Raw genomic sequence first — 27,965 nt, 5'->3', positions numbered from 1 at the left:
TTTATTTATTCATCATTTCATTCTAACATTTGCTGTTAGCCATTTGAGTCAATTGACTCAAAGGGAAGAGTGCCACCTACTGAACCAGTCACAGTTTACGATGCTTCCAGAGCTAGAAAATAAAATGGATAGCAGCATTCACTTCTGTAAAAGAAAATCAGATTCCGTATTCAAATTACAAAATCCACAGTAGGAAAAAAGGTATAGTGGTTGGGGTTTGGTATATCCTAATTAAGAACAGACAGAAGAGCAGAATCTGATGTGTATAAGACTCTGAACCAGGGCAGACAGATCTCTTTAAGAGAAAGCTGACATCATGGGAGCACTGTGATCAGAGAGCATGAAAATATTCTCTTGTCTGACTGAGAAACTACTGATGCAGCATGCATTTCAAAGAACCAGAAAAGGACATTTCATGAACTATGTACAAAATGGCAGACTCCACCTTCCTAGGATCAGTCACATTTCTTAAAATTTAATAGCTGACATACAGGTTTATACACGTCAGTACTAGATATTATGCTTAAATATGTTCTCTACATAAAGCTGAAATTTAATTACACAGTTCTGCACCCCTAGATCAGTAGAAGCAGCTTAAATAGCACAAATTACAAGTCTCAGATTGGTACATAATTACATATGTAGAACAAATTTTTTTTGAGCTGAAAGTTATTTACTAGTCCGCAGTTCACACAGAAACACCACTATGGCAACCAATAACCTCATGAATAGTATGGAAATAAAAACAACACACACAATTATCAGCAGTTAAAGAAAAACACATAGCTAAACATGTTACAGAACTGTTACTTACAATGTCATGATTCATCTTTAAGAACTTCCACATCAAAACAGAAATATTTCCAATTGCCACTTACCAAGTACAAGAAATATCCACCAAAGCCAGTACTGTCCATTGAAATATCCAGTAAAATACTCTGAAAACTGAATTTCATACACAAGGCTTAGCTGCAGTAAGACATATGACTAAGAAACATTTCATGTACTATGCAAATTCAGAAAGCACAGAGGAAAAAGCAAATTTAAATATAAGTAACATATACAACTAAAAATGTGAAACCGGTATTTGTGAAGCAGTTTAATATACACTAACTTCCAATGTTGATTGGTCTGTGACAAAGTTATTTTAAAACCTCAAAAAATGTGTGTTTATATATATATATAAAGCTGCTATTACTTGCCAGAGTCATCTGACATTTTCTATTATAATGAATCACCACTTGTCGCTTTTCTTTTTTCCCCCCCCCCAATGCCTGCCATCCCAAACACACTACAGCAGCCTGCTGCTTTAGATATTAACACGAAAAGCCACATTAGTTTAATCTTATCAGACAGGGATGTTCTGCTGACCCCTCAAAAGAAGAGCTTTTGACCTTCTGTATACCCCCTACTGTTAATCGCTGCCAAGAATACCAGGCCCATAAAGACCCCCCAACTCATTAAAGTCTTTTTATTTTCAAACCAGCATTCAGTTCCCAGCAGTGAGCTGAACACAACTAAATGAACCTTGAAGTGGCATTTCAACTGCTCCTGTTAGTGACCATGGTAGACAGTTTTGTCCTCCCTGTGATGTGGAAGGCAGCTGGAGGGCAGGGTGTGATGGTATTGGAGACAGGTATCTGTGCCTTTACCAGACTCCAGACTGCATGCTTCACTGATAAAAAGACTAACCAAATGTCTCCAAAACTCACATAAGAAGTAGGAAGAGGAGATGTGTGAAAAGTGACCAGAAGGAATAAAGTAACTTATTTAGTAGCTCTGCACACTTTTCGTCCACTTCCCATCTTACTGTCATGCGGTATGTTTACTGCACCCTGCCACAGTGCTTCCCATTTGCCATTTCTAGGACATTTCAGTAGTATCAACCAAGAAATCACATAATTCAGGCATGTATTTCAGTTTACTCTGAAAAAGAAGATACTGGACCATATACGCAACCAGATAAAACTCCAAGACATTTAAAGAACTCTAGATATAATTGTTATTTTTTTCTTCAAGTAACTGTGCACAGAGATACACGTTTTCTTCAGAATAAAGCCAGGACATGTGAATTCCTTAAAGGTCTAATCCTGTACTGTATTCACTTCTATGGGTAATTCAAGAAAAAAATACTGAGAATTGCTAAGCTGAACTAAAGAATTTTTACTTACATTATCGTTACATAAATACTAGCATTTCTATGACTGGGCTGAATAAACATTTCACATTTTGACACTTCATTAAAATATCAAATGAATACTCAATTCCCAGAAAGCTGACAATATTATTAATCCTATCTCACTTGATGGTCAGTGTTTTCAATTCTCTAAACATATATATCAATACACTTTTTTAAAAAAGTTACAGTTTCATTTAATTGGAAAGAAGATCTACTAAAACCAGTATTTAAATAATGGCCTGTGTGCATTACTCTCACACTTTCTTTAGGCAGAAGTGGCCAAGGCTTCAGAATTTCTCCAACAGCAAAACTGTGCTTTTGTCGTCGTCCCCCCCTGCCCCGGGCCACCTGTAAAAACTGATACAGAGAAAGTACATGGGAACTTGGACTGTTTAGTAAAGTTTTGTACTACTAACGCTGAGTGCAGAGGGCAGCACAAACCTTCGGAGGAGCTTGAAACAAAGGAACGGAAGAGTTTTGTGCACTCCCGAGTGCTTGTGTGTCGCCATAAACAAAAATTGTTGACATACACCTTACGAGCTTTCTGCTGTTGTCTCCAGACAGACAGACAACACAGGATGATGACAGTCCTCACTATGAAAAAAAACCTCACCCCTGAAGTCTCGGAATTGATCAGCTCTCACATTTTAGAATGAGAAACCGATTAAATACAAGAATTTAAATATAGTCTAGACTACAGTAATTCTTCAAGGAAGTTTAGCACATATGGATTTTTGTGTGTGTTACAAGAACATTTCCAAGCACACAGGAATAATAAAACTGACACAATAAGCAAGCTCTTCCCTCTGTTCAGTATGTCTCAATGGAAGCTGAAAATATCCCCAACAAAAGCATAGTTGAAAAATACATGTCTTCTTGCTCCCTTAAGATAAATTTCATTCCAAACCCTGAATTCTAACTAAATACACCAGAATCACATCTATTCCAGTACCATTCCGCTGCCCTGGGGAAAAAAAACCCAAAACACAACAAACCCACCCCAAAACCCAAAGCATGCCCCGGCCCCCTAAACCCAAGAGCACAACGCAAAAAAAGAACAAAAAAAAAAAAAGGAAGAAAGAAAATCACTTAGCTCTAAGGAGTATACAGGACATGTCCAGGAAGGACCATGCAACCTCTTTTCTCTACAATCCTTGTACTACCATGCTAAGACTAAATCAAATTACTAGTGCACCCACACAGGAAAAAATAAATAAATAAAGCAGAGTTTGAGGGCATAAAAGGTAACTAAGTTATCCAAGACCTCTTTCTTCATTAAACACGATGAGATTTTAAATGTTGTGTCTCATGGACAGGTAGAATTCAAGTTCAGAAAGAATCATTACATTTCACCTGGCATCCACTTAGTCCAGCTAAGTAACTTCCCTTTGGCTAACATATCTTTGAAAAGTATTAGTCTTGCAGTGAAAACATAAAGAAATTGAGTATCTAAGACAGTAAAAATGTGACTCACTTCATACTCAATTTTTACTTGATTCAGTATAGATCTTTCATATAGGACACTATACTACCAGTAACTAGAATACCAGCTCCACTTCCTCTACAGGCTTTTATATACTTGTGCAAAGAATGAGTCATTCTGCATTTATTTTAGTGGAAACATGAATATGAAATGCTATGTCAGATAAAAATAGATTAACCTTCATCATTAGTAAGCATACATGAATATACAGCAAATAAATTCTCTACTGAAGTGGAAGTTAGGAAAATTCTAGGCCCTCTGTTAAGCACTGGAATTTAATATACTCGTTTTTAAACTCCATTATTATACATCCTTGAATAAATTGTTATGGTTTGGTTCTACAGAGTCTGTACAGTGTGCATCAAGAAACATACCCGTACAATCAGAATCCATTTGATCAGGGAGAGACCGAATCCACAGATTGCACCATACCTTCCAGCTATGGTGTTTGTTATACAGAAGGATAAACAAAATCCAATCCAGTTGAAAATAAATGCCACTATAAAATAAAAGAAACAGTTGCTTCTGTTAATCTGTATAGCTAAGCAAACAGACATAACATTAATTTTACTTTTAAACTAAACAAGGACATGCTTACACAGTAATTCCCTTCCGGTAATTCAGACTTCCAGAGATTAACTTTGAACCCAGACATTCCCCATGGTATAGTCACTTAATAACAAAGCAAATGGTAAACAGGCTGGAACCTACCACTTTAAACAAGAGAAAATTCCAACATAAAAGTATTACATTGCTACAGAAATCTAACCAGGTGACACTAGACATAAAGAGTAAATGCAAACAAAGGACTGTAACACACAAGACTTGGATTAAAACAAAGAAAAAACCTTGCTACACTTTTATAACCAAAAATATAGTTATATGCACACATACGTGCATCTATCAAGGCTGCATATTCAGTGTTACGCAGTTTGGATCAAACAGAATAAGCTCTTGCTCTGTAAACGTAGTATAGAAATGAAGATAAGTTAAGAAGCTGCTGTTTCATTGGTTACTGTCTTCTCTTTTAGATCTATATTCAAGCATAAGATGTAAGAAGCCTTGGAAGTTTTACACGGAAGCTTAAGAAATCAAGAAACAAGAAGGACATTGAGCATTACTACCACTGTTACTCCAATTAACACTTTTACACAACTCCCAGTAGTTTTACAATTTAAAGTTTGATATCTTCATATGTACTCTGCAATCAACAACATAATTTGTACTGACTTCAGTTTGCGTGCAATAAGTGAAAGTGCAGGAATTCCCACTTAGGTGATGTCCCAGCTTTGGGAGTAAGTGAGGGCAACTAAAAAGAAAACCACCAAACAGAAGAGCTGGGAGAGCTGCTGGAAGATGACAATGCAGGAGTTCTGGAGAGGCCAAGACAGTGGAAAATCGGAAACATTAGAGAAGCCCACAATAAACACAAAAACTAATGAAGAGGCGAGCAAGGAAGGAGGGCAAAGGAGAAGAAAACCCCTGCACACAAATCCTTAATGTTTGAAATCCCCAAACGTAGGGAAAAAACAAAACCCACACAAAATTCAGAGATTAAATTGCCACAGGAAAAAAAAGGTCTCTTTTCACTAAAAGTTGGAACACTTAGAGCAAAACATTGGGAAGAGAAAACAACAGTTTTCTTAAACAAAAGTCAGTTTGGGAGGATTATCTATAAGCAACCACTTTTTTTTTTTTTTTTTAATTTAAAACCTTGTTACAAATCCTCCAACAATCGATGTGAAGATGCAATGATTTGCACACAAATGCAAAATTAGTCTGTAAAACTGCAGTGAGATTCCATGAACTGTAAAGAAATTGAAGTTCCAAGAGAAGTTTTGGAAGACTTTACATCAACACAGTCACTTTTTAGAAGAGAGAAAACATCTCATTTCAGGCAAAGCCATAGGTAACAATAGATGGTGGCAAAGAGAAAGCTTACTTTTACGCTAATTATGAATCTTTTAAAAACCCAAAGAAACACCATACACACAACAAAACACCCCAAACCCATAAATAACTCTGAATAATAATCCAAACTGGTATAAGGAAGGGGGTGGGGGTGGGGAATGAGAGCATTTCTATTACGTAAGAAATACAGAACAACATTGCGACCCTAACATCCTAACATTTACCTATATTTCCAAAACACCAGAAAAGCATTTACATTTGAGAAAGCCTGGATAACTTGTACTGAGAACAGGATTTCCCTGTTTTAATCAAACTCTCCAAACCCATACTTTTAAGAGTAACAGATTCATAAGCTAGTTCTGCAATGCATCGCTGTCCTTGTCTCAGCATAACAGCTTACTGTTATGTAAGTACATAATATCTCTCTCTTTCTTCCCACTACTCAAGCCACAAAGGGTGAATTTGATTATGGTTCCAAAGATAGGTATGTTAAAAGGGGCAGAAGGCAGACATGTTTCTAAAGAACTAAGCAGACTAGAGGAATTCTCAGAACTTAGAATTTTAATAGGCATATATTAAAAAATAAGGATTTTTATAGCACCTGAACCAATTTGTATGTGCCATACAAAAATTAGAGATTTCCCAATCATAAATATAGGAGGGAAAAAATATTAGTTCTTATAGTCGAAACTAAACACAATGACAATTCTATTTTTCTTTCGATGTGAGGTGAAGGAATATTCAAAATAGAATCCACAGTCACTGGATAAGTACTAGATGGATACTTAACACCAAGTTATTTGCCCAGCTCTTGAAAGAAAAGACATCAGCATGTTCCAATGTTGTTCATAGTAGTTCTTCTTCCCTTTAACCAGTGTGCTGTTCCATGGAGTTATACAATCAGACAATGCAAGCAGGAAAAAAAAGCCTCAGATTCTACAAACATTGTAAACTAGCAAGTTTACACATCCCAATAAAATTGAATTATAAACAGAAGAAAGATCTCGCTATTTAAGTTTCTATCTGTAACCATCTACTGGAAAAATTCTGCAGTCAGGACCTAATCAGGATTCCCTGTCTTTAGCGGTATTCCACATCTGTAAAATCTAGGCAACATATTACGGAGATTCTCTTAATGTTGCCTTGGTGTTGCAGCATTTTAACAAACTTAAGATGGCTGATAATATCTATATGTTTTCAATCTTTTCCATTGCTTCTCTCTCACCTCCCCGATATCCTATTGCTATTCTGTCACTATCATCTTCACTGTCTCATTCTGTTACAAAATGCATAATTTCCTTTCAGAAATGCATCTCCAGCTTCTAAGCAGACTGCAACAAATGAGATTTTTATCTATTTTCTGATTGTTTTTCTCTACATGAAAATTAGCCTCATCTACACCAACCTGTATGTCTTTTTCCATCATGATTTCCATGCGCATACTAGGTCATGCAAGTTCTCTGAACTTTATGGCCTACGCTGCATCTGGTAAGAGTTACTAAAGTTTATTTCTGTGTAATTCCTGTCTCAACTAATTACTAGAATGAAAGTTGTTTATAATTTTCATCCCTATATTGCCACAGAGAAGCCAGAGCACAAACTTCTCTATCAGGCTGAGGAAGAAAACAGAATGGTGAGGGAAGAGACTAGTAAAAGAAAGTGTCTGCTCTTCTCTAGAAGTATCAACTTCCTTCTCTCTATCTACTAGAGACAACTAAGTAGTAGTGCAAGTTTCTTACGGGAACAAATGTAATCCTCCACTATTTGCCTGCACCCACTTCTTTGTGAAATGTGAATGACACTTCTCAGCAGTTAGAGATAGCCTCATCCCTCATACCGCTTCAGCTTCCCATGACATCCTCATACAATGTTCCTGGTCTGACATTCATACACACTATCATAAAGAAGAAAGCCATTCATAAAAATCTGATAGAAAGTCTAAGAAGCTGCTACAACAACATTGTGGTTTTAACTAAAAAGGCATTAACTTCTGTTTGCCCACCCTCTTCATGCAGCCAGGTTCTGTGTTCTTCTAGACTCCCACTACAAAACTAACCACTCTGCAACATGAATTGTTTCCTATCCCAGAGACTGCCAGTATTTATTCATACTTGAGCCCAACTTTCAACTACTGTCCTCTTTCCTTTAATAAATTGCAGATATTTAAATGAAACTTGGAATGACTGCACTGGCATCATTATTTCAGTCTCTTTATTGGCTACTCTAACACCATACAGACAAGTGGGACTGATTAAAGTAAGGTTTTGAGGTTTATGCATTCCTGAAATGACAACAGGAGGAGAAAGTAAGTCTATATTAATGTAATTCACATTAAAAAAAATATAACCATTTGAGTTATTTCATCATGCTAACAAAACTTATAATGAAAAACAGGTAAGAATTTTCTTTTTGGGAGAAGGCGGGTTGGACTAAAGGTCTTTTTTAATAAAAAGCCTTTTTCATATCCAGTTTAGCACCCACAAAAATTATGCTGTACTTGTATTTCTCTTTATGTTTTGTAGCAGGATAATCCCAGCCAAAATATAAAGCACAGGATGTTCTAAATGTTGTAAAAGCCTCAGAATCTGACAAGCAAAATATGGCTATCCAGCTTTTTCCACACCTGAAGCCCTCTTCTGAGGGGCAGTGGTTAACATACGATTTTTCATATAAAAAAATTAAGTCAGAAATCAAGTCTATCTATCAGCAATTCCTAAGAAGCTGGAGTAAAATAATTCAACTTGGTTTTGACAAACAAGCTTGTATCCATTGCCATTCTTTATTCTCCAATAACTACAGGGGCACAACAAAGATGATGCACAAAGCTCTACTTTGTCATTAAAAATTTATTAACCCATGCTTGCTTTTTGTCAGCACTCATTAAGTTGCAAAGGAATATTCACACTTCCTTTCATTCTACTCCCACAATTTACAATAAATAAAACTTAGCTTTTCAAGTTAAGCAATCTCATGCAAAGGTTTTGAATTGTATGTATTGTAACACATCAGAAGATGCAACATACTGACAAGCATACTAGAATAAATCTGCTTTTTCTTCGATTGCTCTTGCATCTCACTTGCTGATCTTTTTTACTTCGCTTTCCACAGCTAGACATTAATCACCTGTCTTAAGTTTATATTCAGAATCTTGAAAAGATGCCAGCAAAATTGGTCTGAAGACCTACACTGGTTCCAAATTTTAACCATACCTCAACCCTGTGGTAAGACTATAATGGCAGCTATATAAACAAAAAGCAACTATGCCCAATTATATCCTTTACTCCCCAATTTGTTTGTCCAATGACTTGGTATACAGCAAACACCAAAAAACTTTGTTTCACACCTGGCCTAGGTTTACTAAGCATACTGCAGTAAGTAATACTTTCTAGATCTTCAGGCACCACTAGAAATCACTATTCCCATTCCTGCACAGAATTTACTCTATTCTTGAACTGGGACACATTTTTGCTCCTTCCTGAAAAGCTCACCTAAATCTGTCTGATGATGATCACTAGAAGCATTTGCTAGCAACTTCAACAGACATGTTCAAAAACTTCCCTAGGCCATTGATTTCTACCACTTTATTACCCTTGTTAGTAAATTTTTCTTAATGCCCAACGACAAGCTTCCTTCCAATTATTCTGTATGACATCCAACATGTATGGAGAAAAGATGTAAGTCAAACTCTTTCTACATCAAGGGGGAAGTCAGATGACTATATATGAAGGTCAGTCAGGCTTCCCTGATAACCAGGAAGAAATAAGCACTCCTAAAACAGTTCCTTTATCTCCTTTCACCATTTGGAATTTCAGTCAAATGACTTCCCCTCAGCTTCTCTTGCATGACTAAGGAAACGTGCATAACAGTTGTGATGTGGACACACAAGAAGTTAGGTTTCCTAAATTCACACAGAGTAATCCTCCCACTGGAAATTTAGACTGTGCTTACCACTCCCTGGGAAGCATCAACAGGAGGCTGTGCTCACCCTGAGCTTGTGCTACAACTCTGCTTCCCAACCTGCACCCACGTGAAACACCTTAAGTAGATATCTTAGCTTGTATGCAGTTTATTGACTGACTGAAGCATCTAATAGTTTTGAAAACTGTATGAATATCAGTTTACAATATCTTGTTATGGCTATTATCTATTCCAATATAGTATCCACATCATGAGATTTTATTGGTGCCAGTTGTACACAATGTTTATATTGCACAAATGTTCAAAAAGAACTAATCAGATCGATGTATGAGAACTTAAAACTCCAGTTGTATGATCAAACACTTTTTTCCATTTCTCTCTCCTTACTAACCCAGCTGTGAGGCTCAAATTAATATTAATTTTTCCTAGGTTGTAGGACAACTCAAAACTCCCTTCCATGGTTTCATAGAATCCAGATGAGCTCCACAATTCCTTCTGGGGCCCACAGGTTAAAAGGCTGCTTGATATATCTAAAGCAGTCCTTAAATATTAAGGAAAACCACATAAGCCTTTTATTACTGCCCCAAACGACCTCCTTCACATAATCGAACCAGGATGAGCCAATCGGGATTCAAAAGACTTCCACTACAGGCAGACCAAGTATAAAAAGCAAACCCTTTGGGTCACAATAGTTAATTGCTCTTCACATTACTACTGTGTTCCAAATGGCAAGAAAAAGCTCAGAGATTCACCTTCTTTGTTATGCATGAAAATAAATACATAAATTTAAAAAAACAGCCAACCCACAAACCACTCTGAGAAACTCACTTGTTAACAACTTTCTCCGGCATTCTGGAAATTTTGTACTATGCTATATAAGGCACCGCTGACTTAAAAATACTTAATAAAAAATATATATATTATGGTCTGATAGCATAATTTGCTGCATTTCACATTCATAGCAAAAATGAATACATTCATTAATATATGTATTTACCTCAAAATCGGAAACTGACAAACACCAGCCCTGACCATAAGAGAGCAGACTTTTTGCTCATCAACATAATCACAAATTTCAAGAGCAACATCAATTTCTCAAAACATATGATTTTACCACCTATTAGAAATAAACTTGTTTGTTTTCCAAATTCTTCCACTAAGTTTCTGAATCAAGTACTAAAGCAAAAAAAATCACCACCTGTTCATGCAAAGGACTTTTATTCTTTAGAATTGTCTCATTCTACTTAGTTACGCTAAACAGAATTGTACTTTACAGCTTTGATGCGAAACAGTTTTATAACTTGAAGCACCAAGCTCCTAAAACAAACAAAAACTCCAAACAAACAGATCTGCCCACTAGATGGGCCCAAGATAGCAATTTTATGCAACTTGGGCAGCTACCACTAGATGGTAGCTACATATCATGAGTTGACTGTGATATGCTGGTAAACTCCATAAAAAGTTTACTTTATTATACTTCAGTTGACTAAAATGACATTTTAAAAGCTAATTTCACTGGGTTTGTATTCAAAACAAAGGTAGATCACCCTCATACCCCTCCAAGATCTTTCTACCAACGCTGTATATAACAGTCACAGGAGGATGTGGGAGAGCACATCTGGAACAAGCCACTTGTTCCATGCTCCTTTCACTACAGAACAGCTCCTGACACCGTTCTCCTGCATTTTAACTGAGCAAGCAAACTTATTCTAGGCTCTCTGTGATGTGCCACCTCTACTTGAAGTGTTTAAACATATCCCACTCAGAAAAACCCCAGAAGATAGCCATAATTCCTGCTCTCTTAATCTCCACACATGGAGACTTTTCCCTCCTTATTAGAGGACAGAAATACACCACCCACTATTTATGATCTACTCTTGTTAAACTAAGCTCATTTTTCACTTAGTTCTCTGATTTCCCCATGAAAAACTACTGAAATTCAATTAATCTTCTTTTATTTAAAAAAAAATTAAATTAGGTCTATAAATGCTGAGTTTTTGTGAACTTTTCATACCATGAACACAAACAACAAGCAAATTTGTAAATTATCAATTTCCATACGTACCCAGTATCCATAACAGCCACCAGAGATCCCAATTAAACATACACTTGTATAAATATCTTGCAATACATCAGCACTCACTTTATGCATTTCATTTATAGGCAAGCAAAGCTGGCATTAACATAGTCTCAGAATAATTAAGAAAATTATGAGCTACAGAGCATTTTTATCAAATGTGTAAAAGCAGTGCTCTGTGAAGTCAATCTCGGCTAAACAGCTGTTTGAAAAGAAAGTTGCCAGTTTACCCAAGTGAACAACTGCACTCCTGAAGGAGGACACAAGGTTCTGGGCATGCAGTTTCAGACAACTGTGATTTTAAGGACCTAAAATGTATTAGAGCCAGCCAACAATCCGTTTGACCTCCAAGTGCAGTGCTAATGAAGGTCTGAACCAGGACTTAATAGCACGAACAAGTCACACAATACAGAACTTAAATAGATTAAATACAGAAAGTTGTAGCACATAGGGAAGGGGAAAAAAGGGAAAAAGATAAACGAAGCTATACCCTTCTTTGCCCCCATGAATATATAACCTTTCTATGATACAACTACACAAAGAGGCCAGACTACAAAACTCACTTTGCTACCCTATATATATATATATATATATATCTCTTTATATAATTTGTTATGCAAGGTAGACATATTTTTATTGCAAGATGACATCACCACATTGCCCCAGTACATCATACACCAACATGAAAAAAAAAACCAACACAACCTTCTGTGAAAGTTCGGTAACCAGTACCTGTAACAGTTAAATAAAAAGACTGTGGAGGACACTAAAGAAAAAAGAACTAAGAAGAGATTTATGTTGAAAGACAAAGGAGATTTCAGTGGATAATCAATCAGGTTTCATCCTGATGGAGAACAGCAAAAAAGAACAGCTACATCCCCAACACCAAGCTTTCCTCCAGGCTGTCAAACACATTTATTTCAGAAAAGGAAAATAACCACAGAAATTAGAAAGAAATACGCATTTGGTAAAACAGAAGCAGCTTCATTCTAGGAGTAACTTTGAGTGGCTAAATCTAACTTTGCTCAATGTGGTACATAAGTTACAAGACATGCACAGTGCACACACACAGTACCTGAAGAAGTGCTATAGCAGTGCTGGTTGCAATCAGACGTTACCCGAAGACAGTATATTTTTACATGCTAGTGGTTAGTTCAACCTGAAAATGAGCATGGTTGGATTTGTTCAAACCCACAGCTATTTAATTCACTACACTAACATCAGAAACTTTTATATGGCACACCATCTCTGTTTCAGATTTTTTCTACTTAAAAATCAATTGCTAGATTTCTGTGATCCAGGCTTCCATTCAAGTTGGTAGTCCAACTAGAAGATGACAAAATTTCCCAATTTACAGGGAACAGTGCAGCCTTGCTATGCCTCAAAACACTTACTATGATTTTACTTTAACCCCTTACCTGTGACAGATGCCACAGAAAAAAATGTGCAACATATTTACTACATCTGGAACAGGAAGTATTTGTGTACAGGTACGAAAGATCCATTCATTGAAAGTACATTAATGCAGTTTATCACAGCTACCTTTTATATTCCGTAGAAAAAAGGTACAATTAAGATATACCTCAGTAGGACTGGGATACAAGATAACTTACTGAAAAATGCCAACATGAAGATGCCATCATTGCCCACTCTAAGCTGATCTGCATCACTGAAATCATCCCGTGGTGGATACTCTTCTTCCTGGATTTACAGGTTAGTGATAATTTAGTGAAAAGTTTATTTTAGAATAACTATCTGTAGGATTAAACTATTAATTATGTTTCTGAAGCTAGATGAAAATTGACATTTCTTTAACACGTCCACATCAAGGAAGTTTAAAAGGAAAATAATTCATATCTATAAAACAAGTCTTATTTCTTGCTTATATTGATAGAGCCCAAATTTTCTCTACGTTTCTCTACAACATATGTACATACTGCCTGTTCGTCTTAAGTGAAGATAGAAATTATTTCAGATGAATACTTTGACAACTAAAACCAGCAGAAATCTTTTTTTACTGTAACTGTCTTGCTATGAAGGCCCAGCTATCAAGTATTTTTTTGAAAATACTTAATACATCACATAGTATGTTCTGTCTTTTTCCTGCCAGAAAAGTCTTTAAGCTTCTAAAAATATGAAGTTTTAAAGTAAGGTTAGTATCTTAACATAAATTGCTGATGCAACAGCACTGCACTAACCAAGTTGTCCATACTATAACCCACAGAAAAACATATGCAAAGCAAGGAAAACCTCTAGGGACACTAGAGGGCGCGAGCACATTAGAAGTGTGTAAAAGTCTTCTGAACGCAAACCCCACAAAACTAAACAGAGATGTCAGCCAAATCGATCCAAAGACTTCTCCCATCGTGTCAAAACACTAGATCTTCAAAAACTGAAAGTATGAGTTTGTTTTGTTTCTCAGTACTTGATTTTCAACAGAACTTGGCAGATCTTATATATGCAGTTCTGCACACAAGTAAAAACATAGCTGCAACTGTAGACTGACAAAAGTGAAAGTCTTCATGATCACGGGACTTAACTAAAGAGAGCCTAATAAAAACTGTAAAAACAGTTAAACACACCATTTTTATACATGAGTTACATCAAAACAATGCCGGATGATACAAATTAAATAATGCTGTCAGCAACAGTTATATGGTATAGACATAAGCATGAGTAACATTCTTTTCCTACTTTTTCTCCAATTAATCATAATGTATTAGAATTGAGATAATAACGTATTAAAAAAAATTAAATCAAAGGAGATCAGTTCAAGTGAGATTTACTTAGCTGTTTCACCCACAGCAAACACTTAGTACTGAAATAACGTAATCCTGATTTTAACATTATTTAGTCAATGTACCAAATGTTATTCTGTATATTAAGTTCATAACTAAAAGGGCATTAGAACAATGACAGCGATCTATAGCTCTGTCATGTGATTGACATGTTCACCTTTGTCAACACAGCAAAATAGTTTTCCAGGGTATACCAATCATGGTTAAAAATGTGCTAGCATGAACTGTACCAACTCAAGGCAGCCAGTCTCACCCTTTGCAAGATGGCCATGAAATTCTAGCTGTGCTCTTTATTTCAGATTAACCAAGACCCTGTATCAGATAACTTTAAACACTGCTAATCAGATAGACAACTCCAAGGAAAGCACAAAAAGCTAGCTGAATGAAAATCTTAAGGGGCTATAATTCAACTCTACATAATTTCAGGTGTCCCTAAGTGACAATGAAAGCATTAGTTCATTTAGCTCAACTTTGCTGCAGCTGCAAGACTGATGGGAGAGGAGAAGGGGAAGGGTTGAAAATGCGTTAGAGCTGCATTTGAATGTGCTTATCTCTGAAATGTATGCCACAAAAGTTCCTTTTTCAAGTCAGGACAACAAAAAATATTTTCAATTTGAATTTCAGAAGGTCTATAAACACCATACAGAACAATGTTTGGACTTCTTTTTAAACTGTCTGCTAACTACCATTATTCCATACTGGCATTTCTAAACCAATTAGTGAATTATGCTCTATGCAAAGCGTTGCTTCAGAAAAAGAAAATTTTCCTCAACTACAGTAACAAGTTTTAGAGGTTCCTCTATATGCACAGGCCTCTCTACAGCTTACACATGTGAGAAACACAGGTGTGCTGCATCCCAGGGACATGAAATCAGGCATTTGCAAGTAGGCACTGTTGCAGAAAGCATGAATGAGTTGTAATTTATCATATGCCTTGTTAAATAGGAATTATATTAAACTGAGTTCTATTTACTGTCTCCAAAAACTGGCACATGAAAATTATCAGAATGTTTAAGAAATGAAATAGTTTCCTGCACTTGAATCATGTTCAACCTATATCTACATCATTTAGTATTACATGGGTTTATGACCAATCCTGCAGACAGAAGACACTAACTGGCCACTGCTCAAGGCCTGCTAATATTGGCTGTCTTTCACAGTGCTCTCATTTGATCTAGTTGGTGTCACCTGCCTCAGAATTTCTTCAAAATATAGTTGCCTGCCACCATTTACTAAGGAATGAAAAGGGACAATGAAGAATGACTGTCCTCTCTCCTGATGCTTAGAACTAAATGTAATTTCAAAGTAATACTTCTATTAATGTTAACATTTTTATCAAATAGAATAATTATATTTTTATATTTTTTCTTTTTAATAAGTGGCATATAGCAATACATACAAATCCATAAAATAGACAATACTGTTCAGTATCTCAAATTGGGTTTTAACAAATTTAGCCATGTTAAGGATCGGGAACAATACTTCTTGTTTGCTAAATGTGCTAAGATATGTATAAACAGAAAACTCACTGCTCCTATGAGCAGAGAAACATCTAAACAGCAAAATATATTATCAACATAAATGGTATGTCACACGGTAATTCCTATAAGCAATGAACATAATATGGTACACAGCAGCTACTGAAGTAATGAAGCACCTATTAACTCCTCTGAAACTACATTGCTCTCTGTAGTACTCTGCAAAAAGAGGACTGTTTTTCCCCACCAATACTTTTTAACTTCTTTCAAATTGAAACCTAGCATGGTGTACAGTGAGATGACCACCTTTAAACAAGTAAAGAACCCAAGTTTTCAGGAACCACTTGGATAACTAAACTGATACAACTCTTCTCAATGCAGTGGATTTACAGAGAAAAACTTCTGAGGAAAGGGTCAAATTACTCAAAAAGCCCCATAAATGATACCTTCAGCATACAAAACAATATGGAGAAGTTAATCATGGGAGAAAAAAGGCATAATGAACCCCAGAAGCAGTTGTTTGCCAGCAGGAAAATTCATAGTTAAAGTCTAAACTAGAGAGAACTATACCATACCTCTGGACGACTGAGGAATATTTCATCAAACAGACTCCTAGACTCCCTAAACTGGGCGTGCTAAGCATGTAAAAACAGAAAAACATAAGACAAATGCAACTGAAAAGCATTAAGTAAAAGCCATTCATTGCAACATACAAACAAGTCATTTAACTGTTAGTAATGTTTTTATGCATTTATATTGACCATTCAAAACTGACCTTGAGAATTTGAAAAGGAAAACATCAAAAGCCAGGGTAACTAATCCTATCACTACTGATGACATAGGGCTGCTGTAATTCTTTACTACGTTGAGCTATCTGGGAGCATTTGAAAGTAGTAAATGTTTATACACAATCTATTCTTGTAAGACAAGCTACACAAAAACTACAAAAACAAGTACTGAAAGTTTCAGTAAATGCTCAGTTTAGATTATTCATACAATCTGTGGATGCAGGGCCTATGACAAAGTTTTTAATGTGATCATATTAATATATTTTTTTTCTAAGATCCCTACATGATCTGGGGAAAAAATATGAAAGCTCTTTATTAAATGTGCTGCTTTTTTTTATACCATTTTCCTCTCTTTTGCTCAATGAGTAGGTTTGTAGCCTTCTTTACTAGCACACTTCAGACTATACAATGAGAGAATTAAGAGCTTCATGCATCACTCAAGGTAATAGAAGTACAAAGGACTTTTCCCAACTGCTCACAATTACATTGAAAAGGCAATATATCCTCATTTTACAAGAAAGAAACTAGAGGCACAGATCATAGCAGAGTTCACAGTGATAAGAGCACTAATTTCATAAGGCTGAAAATAAAAACCAAAAAACTTGCATGTTAAATCATTCGTATGTGTTTTGCAGTGTGTGATATACAAGTCAGATACTGCCTGCAGCTGTCACTGCTTGTGATCCCAAGGCAGCAAAAGTGAGAAAACAATTAACTACATAGCAGTCGTGCAAAGTTTAAGTCACTTATCTGTTCTTCCACAGGTATTCAGAGCTAAGGATCAAAATCCTTCCCCTCAAGATGGCAAACCATTACTCTAACCGTAACGTGACCTTTTACCACTATTTCGGTCATCTGCCAGATTAAGACAGTCTTATTACACAGTCTTAGTCCACCCCAGTATAAGTCCATCAGAGGTATTAAATAAAAGGGATTTTGTGGCAGTACCATGTGGTGATGTAATTAAAATGGCATTAATTAAAACCGCGCTAGCATATAATTTTAATATCATCTACAAAACCAGATTTCAGCTTCAGCATTTCTACTTTTTCCCCAAATCTCCACTTTGCAACCTTAATACCCTTTCTTTAATATAGCTTGTCTGTGTGCATGCATGTGCTTAAAATAAAAAACCAAAAAACAGAGCAGCAAACCAAGCAGGAATTCTATCAAACTTGAGATCTTTAGCAGTCAGCAGGACTGTGGCTTTTAGGTAAACTAAGTAGATTTCTGATACTAACTTAGTATTGCTGTTAAGTCTACAATTTTTTAGCCAATCTCTCCTTTGAAGGAATGATGGTGTGTTCCTACTGATTCTTCATCAGTAAAAATTACTGTGGTGTCAGCACCTAGTTCTTGCACATCAAGTTCTACTGTGTGGTTTGGAACAGCAGACTATGCAAGAGTTTACTTTCCACTTTGTCACCATATCCTACTCTCCTGCCTCTTAACTCCAGACTCCTCCCTTTCTGCTCCTCTTTTCTCACACACCACCTTCAGCTCCTTTCCCAGTACCACATTTTGTCCCCACTTGGGTTCCTTTCTCCACCAACCCCTGTTTATCCTTCTCCCTCCTGTTCCTTATTTAAATCTTACTGTACTTCCTCCATACCACTGCTCTCCATTCACTCTTGCCTTTACTTATTCTGACTCAGATCCATCCTCTCTGACCCCTGCCTGTGTTCACTTTGAGCCAGTTACCTCCTTGCTCAACCAAACCCAGACTTCTCTTCCCACATGTAAGCTTCAGACTCATTGTCCTTCTTCCCTCCACCTACCATTGATACCCATGCAGTTGCATCAAGTGGTTTTCCCCTTCTAATCAAAGGTCAAGAATAATAAAACTACTTCAGGGCACACCAGAAATCCCATTTCTCAGTTCCAGTGTTTTCACCAAAAGCAATCAACAGCAGTCATAAAGTGGATCTACTTCTAGTCCTGTAGTTCCACTCTGTTACAGGACTTTTGAGAATGTTCTCTGTTGACAGCACATCTGCAGTGCTATGAGCAGTCTAAACTTGTTCATGCAAGACAATCTCCACACATTTACTAAACTTGAAGGTGTACATATCACGTGTGGAAACTCATTTTTCAAAAACTTGTAATTTGGCCCAAACCAGGTAGATCATCTGAGGAAGGGCAAAAGATGTTTCTGATTCAGTGAACTGAACCTGTGAGAAACAGTTCTCCAAAGTAAAAAAGCTTAAAATGACAAGGCAAAAAACACAGATTGTTTTGGTTTTTTATCCTTAGTTTTATTCTTGAAATTGGCTGAACCCCAGCCTGAGGTTTTCCCTGTGAAATTCAGGTCATGGAACATTGCTTTTATGTCTGTAACTTTCACCTCACAAGATTCTAGACATACAAAGTTAAAAGCAACAGGAATGTTGCAAGAGTTGCACATGTCCTGTCTGAAGCATCACAGAACTAGTAATGGTATCCTAAAAGTTAAAGTTTGGGTTGCTAATGTTCCAAGCAAGTTTAAAGATTTATAATTTCAGATTGAAGGTTTATTAGTGACTAGTCACAGACTATTATTTCAGCAGAAGTTTTACTTACATAACAAGCAGTAAAGGACAGACTACATAGCATACATGCTCCTGATAAAACAGCTAAAGGCTTATAACTGGAGATAATCACCTTATAGGAAAAACCTGGCAAGTAACCAAACGTCCCTGGTTCCCTACCCTATTTAGTAAAACAGATTTGTGTAACACCTCCATTAGCAATGTTACACAAATGCACTTTGACCTTAGCTGGGCATACCTTAAAATGAGTGTTGTACACTGATCACTGCACAACAGTTAAGGAAGGAATAGCTTCCCACTGGGTGAGCAGAATTTTTTTTCCAGTCACAAGCATACTGCAGTTAGTAAGATTTTAAATGCATCTCAAATGCAATCACATTTGATCTCAAGGTGGACATTTTCAGTGAAAGCACTGGAAGCCTAATTTGGGTATAGTATGTTATGGCCAACACTACCAAACAGTAGAATTTCCACATTCCAAAACTTGGGAGGAAAACAAGAAGAACTTCACTTACAAAACTAACATTTAACACTAATTGCAGGTATCAATTTCCTATTTTGAAGACTGTATTCTTTATAATGTAAATTATTATAAAACTATAAATACTGAATATAAACATACCTATTACTTAATTTACTGTTTACCCCAACTTGTGGTGGTGCTTTCCTTTTTTTAAGTACTTGGAACATATCTTTGAACTTAAATATAAAAGTTTTCATGGAGCAAACAACAGGAACCTTTCCTTCTAAAAAATATCTTCATTATTTGGGGTTTTGCGCTTTCCAGACTCTTCAAATTCTTCGTTTTCTCTGAAAATCTACTTTGTTTGGTTTTTGGGGTATTGTTACCATCTGAAACACTAAATACCAGCAATAACTACAAAATAACATTAGCGGTGGATACCTAATTAAAAGGTGATGAACTACAGGATAAACCATTAAAACAGGACAAAATTTGGCTTTTAAAGCTCTTTAGACAGCAGCTATGCCTTAGAAAAGGGTGAATATAATAACGCTTTTCATAGTATTTTACAATTAACATACACTATCTATACAAAACATAAGCATCTAAAATATTTAAATCACCAGCCCACCATTATTTTAATAAATAGGCTATAATATGGGCCCAATTGTTACAAATAATTAGATTAGCCTAACACATTCACAAACTGAAATAAAGCGGAACTGTATCACTTACTCGTTGGGCAACTTCTGCTGCAGCAGCTGCCATTGCTGCAGCTTTGGCCTTCTCTGCTTCATCGTAAGTAGGAAGAGAGGTAGCTACACTGTATGGAGGTGGTACAGGATAAAATTCATTGTGTGTTTCTGTTCAAAATAAAAGAGGTTATGTCTTTTCAAGCCAGAAAAATGTCAATTATTTTATGTTAATATTATTTTTTACATGCACATAACTACTGAGCTTTAAACTGTGTTTTTTCCAAGAGGCTGAAATTGTTGATATCTGTATTTCAAGTTCTTGGAAGTTTAAAAAAAAAACAACTTTATTTTTATAAAATAAAATAGTGAAGAGCTTGATGGTGCTTCTAGTTGCTACTCAAGGCAGAAACCTTAACCTAGATGCTGCAAGGAGACAACAAATTTATAAACAAGAAATTGTATTTGCTGAGTTACATCCCTAGGTGTTCCAACCAAATGCTTTTTATCAAAATCATACAAGAGACATGCACAGAAACACCTTTAAAAAAAGCTTTCCATTATCAACAGCAATTAGTTACTTAAGTCCAGTAATAATCATGCTGTATTTTTATTAGCATGGTCTTGTTGCTAACTCCAGCTGTTCTGTGAAAGTAATTTTTTTCCCCAAGATTTCAAATTCACCACATTCTTTTAAAAATGTTCCTCCTATCAAAATGGACCACAGACTTCATTGTTATATATTGAAACAGTAAAACATCATCATATATAATAGAACTATTAACAAAATTAATAAAAACAATTCAAAACACACCTTGATCTTGCTCCTACAGCCAGCAGTAGTTTGTAACAAGATTGCTTATGTGGCAAGAATTTGTGAGCACAGGTCATATGGTAAAAAGATTTACCAGCGCACCAACATAAAGATGTCACATATAGGAATAATTCTGCGTAGCAATATATTTGCTTAAACAGGGACTCTAATGTAGCCTGCTGTTCCAAGTCTCCCATACCCCAAAGAAAAGTCACAATCTCATGAGAAAGGGAGTAGTGAATAAATGGAGAAAAAGACCCCTGTTACTCTATTTTCCACGAGAAGTTTTATCAAGAGCCTTTAAAGCAAAATGAATCTTTTCATGGCGATACGTTCACCAAACAATGGCACACACTTAAGAAGTTCGAGTTTTGACAAATCACTGCTCTGTTGGACTTTTTTGTTGTTGGGCTTTTTTTCCCTTTTTTTTTTTTAAAGAGGCAATGAAAATTGCTAATGAGGTCTAATAATGGAGCACTACTCAAAGATGTAGATTAAATGTGGAACTGTACTACATGCAGACTTAAATAAAACCTATTATACTAATTAATGAACATTCATTTAGCCTAGTAATTTGGAACAATCATTGTAATTTAGAAGTGTGCTTCTTCTGAGCAAACCAGACAAAGAGCTGTGCATGAAAGCACAGCTTTTTACTGCAATTGTGTGTGTAGGACAAAAAACCCCCCACACCATACCGCAGCATCATACCACTTTGAACCAAATGCTGATTCATACACACTGCTCCCTGACAAGCTGTTATGTAAGAAAAATACCTGAGGTTGCAGCTGCTTCCACAGCTATGCTACAGTAAGGTGGAGGGGAAGTATCTGCTTCAGATAAGGCTGCTGTCTGGGGAATCTGCGTCGTCTCTGTAGACGTGGAAGGCTGCTCAGCTGCTGAAGACTCTGGGGGATCATCCTCATTGTGAAGCTTAGAAGGAAAACACACAAATTTCAGACACATTTAGGGAGTACTTTCCATGATAACCTAGTACTTGCAGAACGATCTTCAAAAAGAGAGTTTTCAAAAAACCAAAAATGATTAACAAAATGGCACATGACTACTTTAAGTAGTTCGGTTAAATCCCTTTAAGCAAACAGCTGAAAATAATCTTAACTGCCTTCTTCCCCCCTCCCAGAAATGGATTTATTTTCATCAGTGGTTTCTTCTCATCAGTGATGTTCAGATTCTTAAAAATCTGGGGTTTTTTAATGTTTACTATATATGGGAAAATGGTGACTATAAAATACTTTCTATTATATGAATATTTTAACATTATTACATCTTTTCCTTAAACATATTCATTAAATGTATCAACCTATTTTATAATACAACATGTAAGCAACACTATCTTTTATTGTATTAATATAGAAGAAATTAAGAAAATAAGACACATTTCTACTTCTGTAACTGGGATTTTTATACACTTGCATCTTGTCAGAGAGCTTCTCTGCTTAAATTCTAAGACTTCTCAAAATATTCTGCTTTTATTTACAGTCTGGAAAGAATCCTTTCCCTGTAAAACTTTAAGTTGCTGGTTTGGTTTTTTTTGTTTGGGGGTTTTTTATGCAGTTTTAAAAGGACATGCCCAGTTAAGTATATACAGAAATAAGAATTTGGACAATCAAGAGTGTTAGTTAAAACCTAAATTCAGATCCAGCAACTAATATTGTTTCTTAGAGAAGGTATGTTTTATTATTACAGCTAGAGAAGGTATTTTTGATTATTTTAGCTAACTTGATAGTGTTTAGAATACGAACCAAGCTTTAAGAAGGAAAAGTACTAACATTAAAGAAAAAAATGCTAGTTTCCTCTAGTGTAAACTACAAGATGCCTAGAAGACAATTACTGAAGCACCATGTTTAAACCCCAGAATATAAGATTAGTAAGACGAACAGACCTCAATAAAAATCCTGTAACTTCAAATCAGTAGTTTCTATGACACCCTACAGAAAAATATTATTTTCATTTCAGTAACAAAAATATTAAGAATACATCTACGTTAATTTCACATTAGGCAAAGTACAATCAGATTACTGAAAAAAGCACATTATGTGAAGAATGAACGCTAAATTCCTTGTTAAGTAGTGTAACATTCACACCAAAATTGTTTTGTATCCCAAAGTTCACAGAATGACTGAGGTTGGAAAGGACCTCTGCAGTCCATCTGGTCCCAAAGCCCTGCTCAGGCAGGGCCACATACAGCCAGTTGCCCAGGACCATGTCCAGATGGCTTTTGAGTACCTCCAAGGACAGAGACTCCACATCCTCCCTGGGCAAACTGTTCCAGTGCTCAGTCACCCTCACATTATTCAAAAAAGAGTTCAGAGAGAGCCTGGGAACCTCCTGTGCTTCAGTTTGTGCTCACTGCCTCTAGTCCTCTTCACTGGGCACCACTGAAAAGAGCCTGGCTCCATCCTCTTTGCACCCTCCTTTCAGATATTGATAGACACTGATGAGACTCCCACTCCGGACAGTCGCTTCTCCAGGCTAAACAGTCCCAGCTCTCTCAGCCTGTCCTCATATGTGAGATGCTCCAGGCCCTTCACCATCTTGGTGGCACTTTGTTGGACTCTCCCCAGTATGCCCAGGTGTCTCTTGTACTGGGGAGCCCAGACCAGGGCACAGCACTGTGGCCTCACTGTTGCTAAGCAGAGGGGAAGGGTCACCTCCGTCAACCTAATGGCAATGGTTTGCCTAGTGCTGCCCAAGATACCATTGGACTTCTGTGCGGCAAGGGCACAGTGCTGGCTTGTGTTCCAAGTTCTGCAGGTTACATACTCCATGCTCTTCTTTTTAATGAAAAGCTAAGGATAACAGCAGAATTAGAAGCATAGAAAACATTTCAACAGTAGGCAGGAAAATTGAAAAAAACAGTTCAAGGGAAAACCAAAAATGCTTCAAAAGAAGTTAGTGCAACAGAACAACTGCAGCACAATTTTCATATGGCTTCTACCACACTCTTCTCTTCATGTGTGTCAAATTAGAAAAAGTGATAAAGTTACTTGCTAAAGCATTTTTCATAATTTTTCAGGAATCCCTCCAAATACTGCATTCAGACAACTATAGCTTAAAGGGTTTATCTATATGTATAAACTACATATATATGCACACATATGTAAGTATATATATACACACACAGGCACAATACACACAAGCACATATTAACCCCTATCAGTTCTATTGAAGGTGACACTGAAGGTTTTTGTGCACTGAGCAATCAGATCATTCAATGGCTAATCAGTGATCCAGAAGAAGTAGCAACCTCAGAAATATGCATAGACATTTAGGGTAATTAAGACCAAAGAAAACAAAACCACTTAAAAATAACCTAATATATTTAGGGATACAGAAAGCAAGTACCTCACCACAACAACCTGGTCTATGAGCAGGAGAAGTAAACCCTAGTTAATAGATTTCTGTCCATTACCTCCATTCTTCCTCTCTTTTTACTCTCCACTTCAATCACTGCAACTTTTTTCCCCTACTAAACCACAGTATGTGCTGTCACTGTCCTGAAGACACACAGATCCACAGCAGCTCATTGCTCAAAAAGAGTATTAGTACTCAAAACCCACTTTGCCATTACCAAGGAAATTAATTTTGTCTGTCTTATACATGCTTTCATGAAAGTTACCTTTCTCCAAATCATCTGTAATTTAATAACAGTTACAAACAGTGGATGTAACATGAGGATGGGAGAACACGCACATGAGACTTCTTGCTTTCAAAGACTAAGTCATTCAATTGTATAGCAACTGCAATTAGGAAACAGAAGAATTCCATCCTAAAGGCTCCATACAAAAGAGTCCCATTATGCCCTTTAGTGAATTCAAAAGGTCTCTATTTTGTATAGGACTCCCATTCAGGAACCAAGCATTTCTTGTCTACTATACAGATCTTTTGGAAATTCTGAAAGGCAGCAAGGTTATCCTAATGCAGCAACTTAAAGAAAAATTCTAAGACTCCTTACAGAATACCCCCATCATAAAAATAACAAGAAGTGGATTACACAGCTTGAGCGTTTACAGCTAGAATAATAAACACAAGTTGTTCCATGAACAGAAACCAGCTTTTGTTAGTTCTTGTTCAAGTGTCCTGTCTCCTAGCCTCACCCCAAGGCAGTAACTTCAGCTCCTCTCAGGGGACTCCACTGGGGTAAAACCCATACCAGAACAATAAATACCTACAACTGCAGCAGAACTTGCCCCAACAAGCTGGAAATTTTGCCTGTGCCAGCAGGGCAGACAGCACTAGTTATGTCATTTTGTCTTGTAGCAACTCTGCCTTGCCTTCCCAGGGCACCGATTCTCCTCTGTGAAGTCACCAATTTGCTTGAAACCAGTAGGAATCCAACTACCTTTGAGCCTCCCCCTTCCCGTTTAATTTTGGCTTATACTGGCTGGTAAATTTAGAAGTTATTTTTGGAGACAGTGGAAGAAGAGGCCTGACACTCTGCATAGGTTTCATTGCCATAGAAACCAAGTTAAAAACACTCTGAAGGGAACAGAAAACATCTGTTTCAAGGCATCACTTATGCTATGTACTTAAATGTTACCTGAAACAGCATTTAACAGTAAAAGTATAGAAATCATATCCAAGATTATTTTGCCCAGTTTTAAAATTAAAGGACTAAGGAGAACTCGCAGTTCATCATCCCAGCCCCCTCCCAAGCCCCCAGTGAACCATTATATGGTAGTAGCAATACAGCTGTTTTTGCCAAGATTATGGTCAAAACAATTGCCACGACCTACTAAACTACCGACAATTGTAAATTAATACCTTCCCCTGCCCCCCACCCTCACATTTTAAAAGCAGGACAGACACATTTTTCTCTTCACATCTTGGTCTGTACACAGAGTATCTGGCTCCTATATAGGAGTTTTACAATCACAAAAAGAGAACACTTTGTTATTAGACATCTTAGTCTTGAATTGTTTATACAAGGATTTCAATCCCTGCTTTCACAGCCCTCAAACTACAGTACATTACAGGCTCAAAAGTCATGATGCTCATATTTTCAAGATATATCTATGTTAGGATACTTAAAATTACAAGTTCAATTCAGGAGCAATGGCTCTCCTGCCACCAATGACTCAAAATCCCACAGTAACCATTAAAGAGCATATAGTACAGGAAAACATTAGTTACCCTCACATGATTTTTAGCCTATACGATCTTCAGTTTCTTTCCCAGAAAAGTACTATAAAACAATGATTCACTATTTCATTTCAGAAGTTGCTTAAATCAATGTCAGACTTTTCAGCACCAAAATATCATGGAAAATACAGCTATCTTATTATAATTATTAATTAAATTATTTCTTTAAAGAAATACTGCATCTCCTCCTGCAATTTATTTCCTTAAGTTTGTAATTTTGTTTGTGCAATTATTTCCGAAGTAATCAGATGCAATGCCTGAAATCAGCTGACACCCTCCAAAGAACATGAACCGTAAGAAAGTGCTTAGTACAGAAGCCTTTACTGGGGGGATTGATGTAGATGATTTACTCTTTCAGTTTTTTAAAACAAAAATTTAAAACTGGGAGGAAGATCTCGTTCTCTACTTAACACTTAATTTACCTGCAGATAGTAATTTTGCCCAACCTACAGATGTTTGCTTTCTTTATTTGTGATGAACTGACTGTACAAGAGTGACAACATAGGCAGGTTACTAAAATATGCCAGTTTTTTAAAAAATCAGGGGAAAAGGATATAATAAGATGTCTTATGTCACCTATACCATAAATACACAAGATTAGAATGACGTTTTCTGATAAAGTGCACCGAAGTAGCCCACGCTAGCTCTAGTCATACTCATAATGTAACACGCAAACAGCACTCACTATTTCTGTTACCTGATTTTATGCACATTTCAAAAGCTGTTTTCCCATTTCATAAAATATGATTTACAGAAACCAATACATTATAAAATTACTGCAATATAATTAACTTCATCAGCATATTGCGAGCATTTTAAAAGACCTTCTTTATAAACATAAACTATTTTCATGCTATTTTTATCATTTCTTTAGTATAGCATAAAATTATGCACTGCCATATAGGGATAAAAAAAACCCAAACAATGAGCCAGCTTTCTTTTCCTGTTTCCTCTTATACCTCTATTACTAGCTTATCTTGACAAAGCCTGACTTTTAGGTAAGTTTTTGCGTATGTTTTAGTAGTGATGGTTCTGCCTGGACCAAAGACAGAGCTTCACAGCAATTCTCACCAGCAACCATAAATTACAAGTGTTTTTAATGTGCCCTCCTTTCTCATCTTTCAAATGTCACTAAATTTTTGAAGTCAGGCTCTTCCAGTTTTGACCTTAAACTGACCAGTTGATGGCTTCTTTCAAACTGCCTTAAAACAAATAAGTGCACAAAAGCTCTGTAATGCTGGACCTTGTATTCTGTGTTAAGTAGAAGCGTGGAGATGACCACATAGATCATGCAAGTTCAACCCTCATGTGCAAACCAGTCAGCTGACACACTTCCTCCAGAAAAAGCAACACACTCAGCAACAGAGGTTTACCATCTTCACTTTGTATAAGTTTACCCTTTGGTCTTCCACAGTCAGTTTTTCAGACTGCCAAAAGGTCAACCAAAAATATCCACTTACTGCAGCTTCTAGTGCTGGAGGGATGGATATGAAAGACTCATCTCAAGATTGCTGGTGCAATGCACAAAAATTATTCCAATGTTTCTGCATTAGATTCATTACATCTTCCATACTGGACATTTATTCCACCAAAATTCTATTGTAGTAAATATGAGAGGTGTAACCAACAGCATGCTATCATCTTCATTAAGCTTTCAGGAAGCTCCTTAGCTC

The 27,965-nt window shown here is 36.5% G+C and overlaps 1 protein-coding gene across 2 annotated transcripts in view; it reads right to left on the bottom strand.

The window, feature by feature from the left end:
- NDFIP2 (Nedd4 family interacting protein 2) overlaps positions 1–27,965 on the bottom strand; it is a 47,516-nt gene that overhangs the window by 6,577 nt on the left and 12,974 nt on the right. The window contains exons 2-7 of one of the 2 annotated variants that reach the window (XM_056328025.1): positions 21,906–22,062; positions 20,359–20,486; positions 16,420–16,479; positions 13,182–13,269; positions 4,037–4,161; positions 879–945 (exon numbers count right to left, since the gene is read on the bottom strand). In XM_056328025.1, coding sequence (XP_056184000.1) covers positions 879–945; positions 4,037–4,161; positions 13,182–13,269; positions 16,420–16,479; positions 20,359–20,486; positions 21,906–22,062 — 625 coding nt within the window. The remainder of the gene's footprint in view (positions 1–878; positions 946–4,036; positions 4,162–13,181; positions 13,270–16,419; positions 16,480–20,358; positions 20,487–21,905; positions 22,063–27,965) is intronic. The other variant, XM_056328026.1, reaches the window with a different exon arrangement.

Source organism: Falco biarmicus, chromosome 2 (genome assembly GCF_023638135.1).
Source record: "Falco biarmicus isolate bFalBia1 chromosome 2, bFalBia1.pri, whole genome shotgun sequence".
Lineage (NCBI taxonomy): Eukaryota > Metazoa > Chordata > Aves > Falconiformes > Falconidae > Falco > Falco biarmicus.
This window is presented reverse-complemented; position numbering and strand designations above follow the sequence as displayed.